The sequence below is a fragment of the Bombina bombina genome, chromosome 4 (assembly GCF_027579735.1).
Source record: "Bombina bombina isolate aBomBom1 chromosome 4, aBomBom1.pri, whole genome shotgun sequence".
NCBI classification, from domain to species: domain Eukaryota; kingdom Metazoa; phylum Chordata; class Amphibia; order Anura; family Bombinatoridae; genus Bombina; species Bombina bombina.
The window spans coordinates 1,166,045,355-1,166,058,692 of NC_069502.1; the positions used below are offsets into that span (position 1 = coordinate 1,166,045,355).

Here is a 13,338-nt window from a genome sequence, read left to right on the forward strand (position 1 = left end):
CTCTGAAATATGGCCAAACTGGTGGCAAGTGGCATCTTGGCAGCTGCACGCTTGACTTTTCTCAGTTCATGGGCAGTTATTTTGCGCCTTGGTTTTTCCACACGCTTCTTGCGACCCTGTTGACTATTTTGAATGAAACGCTTGATTGTTCGATGATCACGCTTCAGAAGCTTTGCAATTTTAAGAATGCTGCATCCCTCTGCAAGATATCTCACTATTTTTTACTTTTCTGAGCCTGTCAAGTCCTTCTTTTGACCCATTTTGCCAAAGTAAAGGAAGTTGCCTAATAATTATGCACACCTGATATAGGGTGTTGATGTCATTAGACCACACCCCTTCTCATTACAGAGATGCACATCACCTAATATGCTTAATTGGTAGTAGGCTTTCGAGCCTATACAGCTTGGAGTAAGACAACACGCATAAAGAGGATGATGTGGTCAAAATACTCATTTGCCTAATAATTCTGCACTCCCTGTATTCTGTCTGCTTTTCTTGTAACCTTTGAAAACTGTTTTTTCCCCCACAGTATAAAATTTACTTTTTACAGCTTTTTATTTCTATACAAATGCCATTTTCACGGTTTGTTTAACCTCTGTAAAGTGCTTAAACACATAGTTAAGTCATGCAGCAGTCTGCTCTGAAGCAGGATACAGCGATTGATTAGTGGAACACCAACACATACTGCTCTGGGTTGTCTCGCCAGCTATTTTCTTCTCAGGAATGGCAATGCATTCACCCGGGGAGCATACCATTTTAGTAAAAAGAGTGACATCTGTTTAAAAATAACATGCTGCAACAAAAAAATGCTACTTTTACACTAGAACAGGGGTGGGCAACTATCGGCCTTCCAACTGTTATGGACTACATCTCCCATGATGCTTTGCCAGCATTATGGCTGAGTGTAGACCCTGCTAAATGCTACACAGCTATTTAAAACAGTGCACTAGCTCATTTATATATGGTGTCTGTAAGGCCACAGCAGAAAATAACATGAAAAGAAGTGGGTATTATGTTATCTCCTTCATGCCGAGGTGCAAATGCTTAGATCGAAACAAAGTTTTGATGTAAACACTTGCTGTAAAAATGAAATCAATTATAAGATCATGTGATTTCAAGGCCGGGATCAGATAATGGGGGACTGCCTACGTTGCCAGGCACACCCCCAAGTCTGATTCTTGCTTGCGTCAAAGAGGAGGCTGCAGTACGCCATATAAAGGTAGGACGTGCCATGCTCTACTTCAGCTTTAAAGCCCAGCGCTGTTAGAACGGCATGGAACGTCCTAAAGGTGTGAATGGGTTAATCCCTGAAGCAAAACCTTGCAAACACGACCACTTTAAATGCATTTACAAAATTATTTTGTATGCAGATGTTTTGAATTGCAGAGAAAAAAAAAAAAAGAAGAGTATACTCCAGAATTCTTATTGTTCAAAATGGATAGATAATCCCTTTATTACCCATTCCCCAGTTTTGCATAACCAACACGGTTATATTAAAAGGGACACTCAAGTCAAAATTAAACTTTCATTATTCAGATAGAGCATGCAATTTTTAAACAACTTTCCAATGTACCTCCATTACCAAAATGTGCGCAGTCTTTTTATATTTAAACTTTTTAAGTCACCAGCTCCTACTGAGCATGTTTAAGAATTCACAGAATAAGCATGTATGCATTTGTGATTGGCTAATGGCTGTCACATGATACTTGTATGCATTTGTGATTGGCAGATGGCTGTCACATGGTACAGGGGGAGTGGAAATAGACAGAACTTTTAAAATTGTCTGAAAAAAAAATAATCTACTACTCATTTGAAGTTCAGACTAACTGCTATTGCATTGTCTTGTTATCTTGCATTGTTGATTATGCAAATCTACTGTGTTGACTAGTCCTTTAATACACTTTTTACCTCTGTGATTACCTTGTATCTAAGCCTCTGCAGACTGCCACTTTATCTTAGTTCTTTTGAGAGACTTGAATTTTAGCCAATCAGTGCTGACTCTACGGGAGCAAGGTTATTTATATTACACACATGAACTAGCAGTGTGTGTCAAAATACACTGAGATAAGAGGCAGTTCAACTGCTTAGAAATTAGCCTACCTAGGTTTAGCTTTCCACAAAGAATACCAAGAGAGCAATGCAAATTTGATGATAAAAGTACTTTTAATAAAAAGAGTATTCATACATCAGAGTTTATAGCTTCTCCGCACTTTAGTGAAGGGGCAACGGAGAAGATAATATGAACTAATAGTGAATCTAGTTCAGATCTACGGCTCAAGAAACATGCAAATGAAAGCCAATCTCACAAGATGCTTTGATTTTAAAATGACTTAAAAAGTTAAGAATGCAATTGCAATGCTATTTAAAGGGATACTAAACACATTTTTTTCTCTTTCATGATTCAGATTAAGCAACTTTCTAGTTTACTCCTATTATCAATTTTTATTCGTTCTCTTGCTATCTTTATTTAAAAAGCAGGAATGTGATGCCCATTTTTGGTTGAGACCCTAGGTTATGCTTGCTTATTCGTGGCTAAATGTATCCACCAATAAGCAACCGCTATCCATGGTGCTGAATCTAAAATGAGCTGGCTGCTAAGATTTACAGTTGTGCTCATAAGTTTACATACCCTGGCAGAATTTATGATTTTTTGGCTATTTTTCAGAGAATATGAATGATAACACAAAAACTTTTCTTTCACTCATGGTTAGTGTTTGACTGAAGCCATTTATTATCAATCAACTGTGTTTACTCTTTAAATCATAATGACAACAGAAACTACCCAAATGACCCTGATCAAAAGTTTACATACCCTGGTGATTTTGGCCTGATAACATGCACACAAGTTGACACAAAGGGGTTTGAATAGCTATTTAAGGTAACCATCCTCACCTGTGATCTGTTTGCTTGTAGTGTGTGTGTGTGTTGACGTTTCTGGATTCTGAGTCATGGGGAAAGCAAAAGAGTTATCAAAGGATCGGCAGGAAAAGGTAGTTTAACTGTATAAAACAGGAAAGGAATATAAAAAGATATCCAAGGAATTGAGAATGCAAATCAGCAGTGTTCAAACTCTAATCAAGAAGTGGAAAATGAGGGGTTCTGTTTGATAACATACTGCATTCATCTCGACATCAATGCTGACCAAATTTCCTGTTGCTTTGTAGCTCACACATCCCCAAAACATCAGCGATCCACCGCCATGTTTCACAGTAGGAATGGTGTACCTTTCATCATAGGGCTTGTTGACTCCTCTCCAAATGTAGCGTTTATGACGGTGGCCAAAAAGCTAAATTTTGGTCTCATCACTCCAAATGACTTTGTGCCAGAAGGTTTAAGGCTTGTCTCTGGGCTGTTTGGCGCATTGTAAGCGAGATACTTTGTGGCATTTGCATAGTAATGACTTTCTTCTGGCGACTCGACCATTCAGCCCATCTTTCTTCAAGTGCCTCTTTATTGTACATCTTGAAACAGACACACCACATGTTTACAGAGAGTCCTGTATTTCACCTGAAGTTATTTGTGGGTTTGTCTTTGCATCCCAAACAATTTTCCTGGCAGTTGTGGCTGAAATTTTAGTTGGTCTACCTGACCGTGGTTTGGTTTCAACAGAACCCTTTATTTTCCACTTCTTGATTAGAGTTTGAACACTGCTGATTTGCATTCTCAATTCCTTGGATATCTTTTTATATACCTTTCCTGTTTTATACAGTCCAACTACCTTTTCTCACAGATCCTTTGACAATTCTTTTGCTTTCCCCATGACTCAGAATCCAGAAACGTCAGTGCAGCACTGGATGAGAGATGCAAGGGTCTGTCAGGAGTCCAGAAACGCATTGACCTTTTATACACACACACACTAATTACAAGCAAACATATCACAGGTGAGGATGGTTACCTTTAATATCCATACAAACCCATTTGTGTCAACTTGTGTGCATGTTATCAGGACAAAATCACCAGGGTATGTAAACTTTTGATCAGGGTCATTTGGGTAGTTTCTGTTGTCATTATGATTTAAAAAGAGTAAACACAGTTGATTGATAATAAATGGCTTCAGCCAAACACTAACCATGAGTGAAAGAAAAGTTTTTGTGTTATCATTCATATTCTCTGAAAAATGGCCAAGAAATCATAAATTCTGCCAGGGTATGTAAACTTATGAGCACAACTGTAAATTCCTGCTTTTTAAATCAAGATAGCAAGAGAATGAAGAAAAAAAAATTGATAATAGAAGTAAATTAGAAAGTTGCTTAAAATGTCATGCTCTCTGAATCATGAAAGAAAAAGAAAAAAATGTGGGTTTAGTGTCCCGTTAAACTGTACCAGCACTCAAATGTTTAGTAAAAAAATAAATTAAAAAAAAACCACACACCATTCAGAAAAAAAAAGTTCAGAAATCCCAATCAGACAATGGGACATAGCAAACTTAGTTTTTACAGTACCGTTAAGAGTTTCATGGCTCCAGAATGCAGCAAAAACAAACAAAAAATAGTTATGCTGAGTGCAGCAGCAAGAGGCAAAGGAAAACTATTGATTTGGAAGTTAAAGGGACACTAAACCCAGATTTTTTCTTTCATGATTCAGATAGAGAATACAATTTTAAACAACTTTCCAATTTACTTCTATTATCTAATTTGCTTCATTTTTTAGATCTCCTTTGTTGAAGAAAGAGCAATGCACATGGGAAAGCCAATCACACGAGGCATCTATGTGCAGCAACCTATCAGCAGCTACTGAGCATATCTAGATATGCTTTTCAACAAAGAAAATTAAGAGAATGAAGCAAATTAGATAATAGAAGTCAATTAGATAGTTGTTTAAAACTGAATGCTCTTTCTAAATCATGAAAGAAAAAAATTTGGGTTTCATGTCCCTTTAAATAAAAAGGGTAATTAAATAGCAAGGAGATAAAAAAAACAGTGAATTTGATAGCTTGTGATTTGGGCATGTCACACTGGACGATGATCCTTAAGAAAAAAAACTTGCTGCTCTATCGGAATTACGAAAGTTTAATTTTGACTTGAGTGTCCCTTTAAAGAAAAAGCAGGACCAGACTACAATATTGAATTTTGTGCTAGTTCTGGGTGATTAAGCGCTTCATTTTTCGTTGTATAATGTGAAAGGGAGTGGTGAGTCAGAGTGCTGATACTATGGGGCCCATCTATCAAGCTCCAAAAGGAGTTTGACGCCTTGTGTTTCTGGCGAGCCTGCAGGCTCGCCAGAAACAGCAGTTATGAAGAAGCGATCACAAAGACCGCTACTCCATAACCCTGTCCGCCTGCTTTGAGCAGGCGGACAGACATCGCCGGAAATCAACCTGATAGAGTACGATCGGGTTGATTGACACCCCCCTGCTGGCGGCCCATTGGCCGCGAGTATGCAGGGGGCAGTATTCCACCAGCAGCTCTTGTGAGCTGCTGGTGCAATGCTGAATACGGCGAGCATTCAGCGAGGTCTGGCAGACCTGATCCGCACTGTCAGATCAGGTCCGCCAGACTTTCTTAAATAGGGGCCTAAAACTGGATAAACTAATTGCAGAGGGAGATTATTTTCCCCAGCACATTTGTAATGTGGATGAAACCTCCTTAATCTGGAAATGAATGCCTGAAGGACCTTTATCCACAAGGAGTCCAAGTCAATGCCAGGCTTTAAGGCTTTTAAAGACAGGATGACAGTGTTAGGAGGCTACAAATTAAAGCCTTTTGTCATTTGGAATAATGAAAACCCCAGGGCTTTCAAGAACACCTTACCTGTTTATTACAGGTCCGATAAAAAGTCCAGGATGCCCTTGATTGTTATGCCAGGGAAATGGAGAAGTGCTGTCTAGAAGAAGGCATTAAAAAACCAACAACAAAAAAAAACACACCTTTAAATTTTTTAATGATTATAGACAATGGTCCAGGACATCTCCCTTTCACTGGTGACATCTACAGCAACATCAAAGTGGTGTTTCTCCTTCCCAACACCATCTCTTTAATCCAGCCAATGGACTGGGGGTCATTTCAGCTTTCAAGGCTACTACCTGAGGACAACGCTTAGCTCAGGATATTGCTGCAACTGATGACACTGGCAAGACACTGGTGCAGTTCTTGAAAAACAAAACACAACATATGGCACTGCATAAAGAACCTAGCTTGGGCCTGAGATCATGGGGCCAAACAATGAATGAAAGGTATATGGGAAAATATTGGAAGCGATATGTGCAGGATTTTAAAAGGTTTTGACAAGGATAAGGAGGTGTCAAAGATTAATAGAAATATCGTCAACATGGTAAACAGCCTGAAACTTGACAGACGATGAGGATATTGAAAAACTCCTAGAGGTGATACCTGAGGATCTGAGTAATGAACAATCGCTTGAGCTAGAACATGAGAGAAGAGCGGAAGAAGCAAGGGAAAAGGAAATTGCAGAAGGAGAAGAACAGGTGCAGAAGAGCTTCACTGTTAATGGGACACTGAACCCATTTTTTTTCCTTTCATTAAGATAGAGCATGCAATTTTAAGCAACTTTCTAATTTACTCCTATTATAAATTGTTCTTTGTTCTCTTGCTATCTTTATTTTAAAAGCAGGAATTCAAATCTTGGTAGCCAACCCATTTTAGGTTCAGCACCATGGATAGCGCTTGCTTATTGGAAGCTTACATTTACCCACCAATAAGCAAGCATAACCCAGGTTGTCAACCAAAAATGGCCCGGCTCCTATGCATCACATTCCTGCTTTTTAAATAAAGATAGCAAGAGAACAACGAAAAATTGATAATAGGAGTAAATTAGAAAGTTGGTTAAAATGACATGCTCTATCTGAATCATGAAAGAAAAAAAATTGGGTTTAATGTCCCTTTAATGGGTTAGCAAATTTATTTGCAGACCTTAACGGCTTGCTGAACAGATGGACCCAAACACTGAACGTTTTTTATTGATAGAGAAAAATGCTCATGCAGTGTTTGCTGCATATAAAGAAATATATGAAGAGAAGAAAAAGCAAACTAGGTAGACGACACTTATTCCTGAAGAAGACAACACCTCCAGAATAAGAGCTTCAGCCAGGTCCTTTAGTCTTTGCATGACATGATATAACACCTCCACAAGAAGATCCTCAGTCAGGTCCTTCAGGCATTACATGACATGATATAACACCTCCACAAGAATATCCTCAGTCAGGCCCTCCAGGCATTACATGTCATGATATAACACCTCCACAAGAAGATCCTCAGCTAGGTCCTGCAGGCAATACCTGTCATGATATAACACCTCCACAAGAAGATCCTCAGTCAGGTCCTTCAGGCATTATAGGAGATGATATAGTCCTTGTTGGTGACAGCTCAACAATGGAAATGATTCAGCCTGAAATTCTTCCAAAGCTGAGGAAACTGATGATCATGCTCCTCTTCCTTAAATTGTGTGCAATAAAGTCTAAGAAAGTGTTTTATATGACATTTAAAAAAGTAAAATAAAGTTTACAAAGTAGCCTAAGTTTGGTTTATAGAAATACAGAACTGTACCCTATTGTAAAAAATATTTATTGGGCATACAGCTGTGGAATCTGTTGGCCCTCTACAAATACTTAATTATTATTATTATACAGCTGTACAGTGTATTGTGTACATAAAGTAACTTAGTGTAAGTTCAGTATCTTGTACCAGCAACAGCCTAAAGACTCCCCCAAGACCAACTCTACATTAGCCCTGCAAGCTCCAATTTAGGTATGTACAGATTACATAACTTTGCTTAGTACGTATACAGTACTGTATAGTATGGTGTTCGTGCAACGTCTAAATCAGATAACATCCTACATCAAAGAACGTATTGTGGACGTTAAGAGATGTATACCTGTATTTAAACAAATAAAAAAAAATACATCTCCATATTATTCTCAGGCTAAACTTTGCTATTACTACATCATTATATTTACCATGAATTAATGTTTATCACTTGATCCACAAACCGCTGGCTGCTAGAAAGGCCTCTGATCTCCTGTATTTTTGTGCTATTGTTTAAAATAACAAACATATTACAGCTTATAGCAGAACAGCGCTGAACAATGTCACATTCCTCACAAACAAATGCAATCAGATTGCTAAATGGGGAGTCAGCCTCACTCAGGGTGTATAGGCTGTAATATCTGGCAGCCTAGAGATTAAAAGATCACATAGTGTAACAAAGGCTGTCTATAAATCACGGGCTTTGAAAATATGACTAAGGGTATGAAACAATTTGAGATTACACACAATTATAAGTGAAATAAAAATAAAAAATAAAGTATAAAAATGTGGGTTTTCCAGTTCTGAGAATAGTGAGTGCGTACTCCAGATGTAACCCTGCTACATATCTGTTCCTATTTGGTCTCATCATAGATGATAAAATATGATACTGAAAAACAATGAGTGCTCTACTACAATATCAAGTCTATATGCTCATCCAAATAATACATGTGGTGGGGGAGGGGTTGTTTGGGCACTAAAAAAACAAATGCAGCAAACAAGGTCTTAACATAATAAAAAAAAAGTCTTTGTACTCATCTAGCATGTTAATGTATTGCATTGATACAGAAAGTCTTGCAAATACAATGTGTTGTATTTGCCATTTATACCATAAAATGAGATAGATATACACCCCATTATATGGAAGTTCACTGGAGCCAGAAATTAATTTTTACAGCATATATAGAAACATAGATTTTGATGGAAGAAGCCCAACAAGTCTAGACAAATGTCCTATAAATAACCAGAAGGCCCATACACTTCCTTCTGAACTGACAGTCCCTGATTCTGAGTTCTGTCCCTCTGAATCAGCCATATGTCCCTCTTTACAGAATTTCCCTTAGCCCGAACCATAGAACACGCCCCCCTTGAACCACTCAGGCGGAGGCAAAATAGATAGTGTAGAAAGGCGATTACAGTCCCCATCTGATTGGTTGTGAGTCCTGTCACTCACTGGATGCAGACCAATCAGATGTTTGGAATCACCGGAAGTGACGTCAGATTGGAGTTTTCGATGTATTGGAGTTCTCAATAGAATACACCCACATACTGCCCTTACACATCCACCAACCACCCATGATCCCTCCCCTACCAACACAGCTCCACCCACAAAATGGTGATGGGCTCCTATCAATCTCCTGTGTCCCTCATTCTCAGCCACAAAACGTGGGAGGTATGGTGCAGAGTTAAAGGAACATAAAAGGGCAAAAAAAATAAAAAAGTACAATGCATTACAGTATATGCAACAAAAGGGTACCAAAAGGACAGAGTACATTTTTTTTTAATAGCAGTAAATTGAAAAGTCTAATGCTCTGAGTAATGAAAGTCCCTAATTAAATAAAGTGAAGGTAAACTTAGCACGCTTCGATTATTTCCAATGTAAATACTTATAAAATTAGCAGTACTTTAAGTCATCAATTTAATTATTTTCATATATTTACCGAGTTATCAGCATTTTTATCTTCATTTCTAATCGTTTCCAAATCAGCCCGTTTTTTTTTTTTTTTTTTGGCCGGTCACGTTCTTGAAACAGCCAATAGTGAGTCTGGCCGTTAGGCGGCCGTCATTTGACGTGACAACATAGCTTGATGTTCTGCGCATGCGTTGGCATCACTTACTCTGCCTTCCAAGCCGGGCTCGCTCTAGTTTAGCGCATGCGCGATTAAGAGAATTGACGACTGCGCTTTAGATATAAAATGATTTGAGTCACGCAGGCGCAAATAGAGTATACAGGGAAGTGTGCGCATGCGCAAGTTTTCCGGCAATCTAGAACGCGCTTTGGAAGTACGTATAGAGCGGGTGGGACCGCTCTGTACGTAATAGATTGAAAACCCCGGAAATCCATGGAGGGAGGAGCGAAGACCGGCTGAGATCGTAAATAAAAATGTTTTATAATACAATTATCTATATACAAATAGTTAAAAAAAAAACATAGCGATCAGACTATATTGTAGATGACTAATATAATAAAGCTTGCTAAAACAGAAAACTTTACCTTCACTTTAATGTATTTGTCTTAGAAATGCAATAAGAAAACAAAATTATTGAAAGAAAAAAAAAAAAAACACAAAAAAACCCCCGCAACAACCCCCAAGGCCACACATGATATAAACAGTGTGTATATATATATATATATATATATATATATATATATATATATATATATATATATACACACATACATACATATACACGTAAAAGTTTGCTCTACACTTCAGAGCTTTAAAGTGACAGTGAACACCTTGAGATTTGTATATAACCAGATTATGAATAACGCATTAACAGTTACGTACAAGCAAAAAGGAGTTTATTGCGGGTGTCTGCTTGACTGCAATCTTGATTTACACTAGAATGATTACTGTGTGCTCAGAGCTCTGGTTAACTGTTTCGCAAAACAAAAACAAAAAAAAGTGTCATAAACCATCAAAAATAAAATTGCACAAAAGCAGTTATAAGGGCTCAAAGATATGAGGTCTCAGGTGTTAGAAAAAAAAGAAAAAGGCAGGCAAAGGGTTTTAACATTGCGATACATATGTGTGTGTGTGGAGAGAGAGTGAGACATTAGAGTGAGAGTGAGAATCTATTTAAAAATACATAGAACATAATATATGTTTCACTTTTGAAAATAGAGATTAATTTAAAGGACCAGTTAATACAGTAGATTTGAATAATCAACAAATCCATGATTAAAAAGTCAATGCGATAGCACTTAGTCTGATCTTCAGATGAGTAGTAGATCATTTTCTGACAAATTTCAAAGTTGTCTATTTCCACCCCTGTATCATGTGACGGCCATCAGCCAATAACAAATGCATACACTTATATTCTGTGAATTCTTGCACATGCTGGTGACTCAAAAAGTGTAAATAAAAAAAAAACAGTGCACATTTTTTGTTAATGGAAGTGAATTGGAAAGATGTTTAAAATTGAATATTCTATCTGAATCATGAAAGTTTAATTTGTTGACATGAGAGTCCCTTTAAAAGAGTCTTAAAATTACATGCGCTATCTGAATCATACAAGTTAAATTTTGACTTTCCTATCCCTTTAACGTTGTTTTTCAGGTACTTTGATTGGAGAGAGAGACAGAGAAACACTTTTATCTCTCCTGCAATGGAATGCAAGTCCTTTCAGGCTTCTATTTTATTCACAACGTATTTCAGTGTCCTCTATTAAAGCCTTTGATTTTACACATGCTGTCTTGAGAAGAATGAATTTCTTAAATTACAGTTGAGTCATCATAACGACGAAGATACTAAAAAACATGCAGCATTAAAACTTAATTGTAGGCGTTAGCAATATTGTGCAGAACTTAATACCCCGTAAGATCTTGAGCTGACAGTTTCTGTTCTGGAAGGAAACATTACTGACATTGGTGCGGTGACCAAACCAGGATGCAGGTGACTTATAAACGTTCATCACAAAAATGCAGCAGACCCATTCAGATGCCACCAACACATGATAGATTATCATCTAGGAGAGGACCAGGTTTACTTTTTTAGCCAATAATTAGATGTCAATTCCCTGTTTATAACAGTCACCTTTGTTTTTCTAAAGCTATAGGGGGGCAACTGGCATACAGGAGGGGCATGCAATCCTAAGGGGCATCCCTGTTCACTCCATTCTTTCCTCTGCAGCAGTAAACAATCTCTTAGATATATTCTCTATTTCAAACTGTCAACTTGTTGAAAAGCGTACTTAGGTATGATCAGGTGCAGCAATGGACTACTGGGAGTTAGTGATTGGTTGCTACACACATATGCTTTGTGCCATTACACCAGATGTATTCAGCTAGGTCTCAATAGTAGATTGGTGCTTTGGCACAACATTTTAACACATTGTTGTACACAAGCAATAGTGCAATTAAAGGTTATCTAACTTATTTTCCTTTATGCACTTGTTTATACCGTTAAGTCAAATTATTTGTTTGTTATACCTAAAGATGATATTTTAAAATCTATTTTTAGGGGGGGGGGGATGCTACTGTTACAGTAATTAATACATCATTTTTATAAGTTTTATGGTGTGGGGGTTTGTCCCTTTCTACCAATAGAGCTACAAGATCTGTCTTTACAAGTCAGTCCTAGATAAACACATGGATTATCCCCACTGCATAAAGAAAAGCAAAAGGTATCATAGCATTCTCACCCAATCAGATGATAACTTCATGTGCACTTTATATAGAATCCCTCAGAACACAATTTTGATTTACTTTTCTAGGCACTTTATACATTGCCTTATTACAGTGGCTGATAGATCTATAGCAAATGTCATAATTCATAAGTATGTTTATAGATCTACAATACTTGCCATAGGAGATATATATATAGCATATTTTCCTGAAATGAAAGCAATTTTGTTACTGTTAAAGCACCGCTACATACCTGATGAAGGTAGTTTTCCCTGTAGAGTACTGTCCCACTAGAAGGATCATTGGTTTATTATCAAAATCTGCATCTTCCAGAGCAGGAGAGTGAAACTCATGAAATTTGTAATAATCTTCCAAGGGAAGCAGTTTTGTTTTGTAGAGTTTTTTCAGCCCATCACTGACTGTTTGAAAAACCTCTGGATCCTTCTTTCTGTCATCAGATCCCAGCCAGCTGAACATTTTGCTACCAGAATTCTATGCTCTATCACCTAAATCTACAGTAGAGAATTACAATGTTGTATACACTGATCCAGCTGTGAAGCTATTATAGTATTTGCAATAAAATATCTTATGACTCTGCAATATATAATATTAAAATAAGACCCTACTTTGATTTCCTATGTGCTGTGCCTTTGACCTCTGAGGATCTCAAATAAAAAATTACAAATTTGTGATAATGCAAAGCTAAAAATATAAATCTTCCAAAACTGTACTACAGGAAAATAGAAAATAATTTCCTTTACAGAGTTATGCAAAATCTATATCTCCTGCAGCTTTCATATAATTGGAAGGAAGATGATCCAAAGATGCACACCAGCCCTTTCCAGCTGGATTTAAATGCCAGCAACCCAGGAAACTGATATACACCGGAAGTTCCCATCTCCTGGCAAGTCGTCCTAGCTGTCACAATAGAGTGAAGCAAGAAAGGGCGGAGTCATGTTGGTGGGGTGCGGCTCCCAATGCCCTGAGCACTGCAGTGTTGCGATGGGCACATTCAAATCCTGTCTGGGAGTCATCAGGATTTATTGCTTCTAATGTTGTTGTATTATACTGCCACCTACTGTCCACAAACCATATCTAAGTTCACTTAAAATCAAAAATCTATTTTTAGCAAACGATAAATTAATATCCCGATGACATAATCGCAGCTGGAATACACCCGTGTTAATTGAGGATATGGCTAATTATGATGTAATTGGTTGTAAATAT

The 13,338-nt window shown here is 37.6% G+C and overlaps 1 protein-coding gene across 1 annotated transcript in view; it reads right to left on the reverse strand.

Annotated features, from left to right (window-relative positions):
- The window catches only part of LOC128658131 (EH domain-containing protein 3-like), a 142,482-nt gene extending 129,491 nt beyond the window's left edge, over positions 1 to 12,991 (reverse strand). The window contains 1 exon segment of the mRNA XM_053712631.1: positions 12,365 to 12,991. Within this exon segment, the coding sequence (XP_053568606.1) occupies positions 12,365 to 12,588 (224 nt within the window). The 5' untranslated portion in view covers positions 12,589 to 12,991.
- Between the last annotated feature and the right edge of the window lie 347 nt (positions 12,992 to 13,338).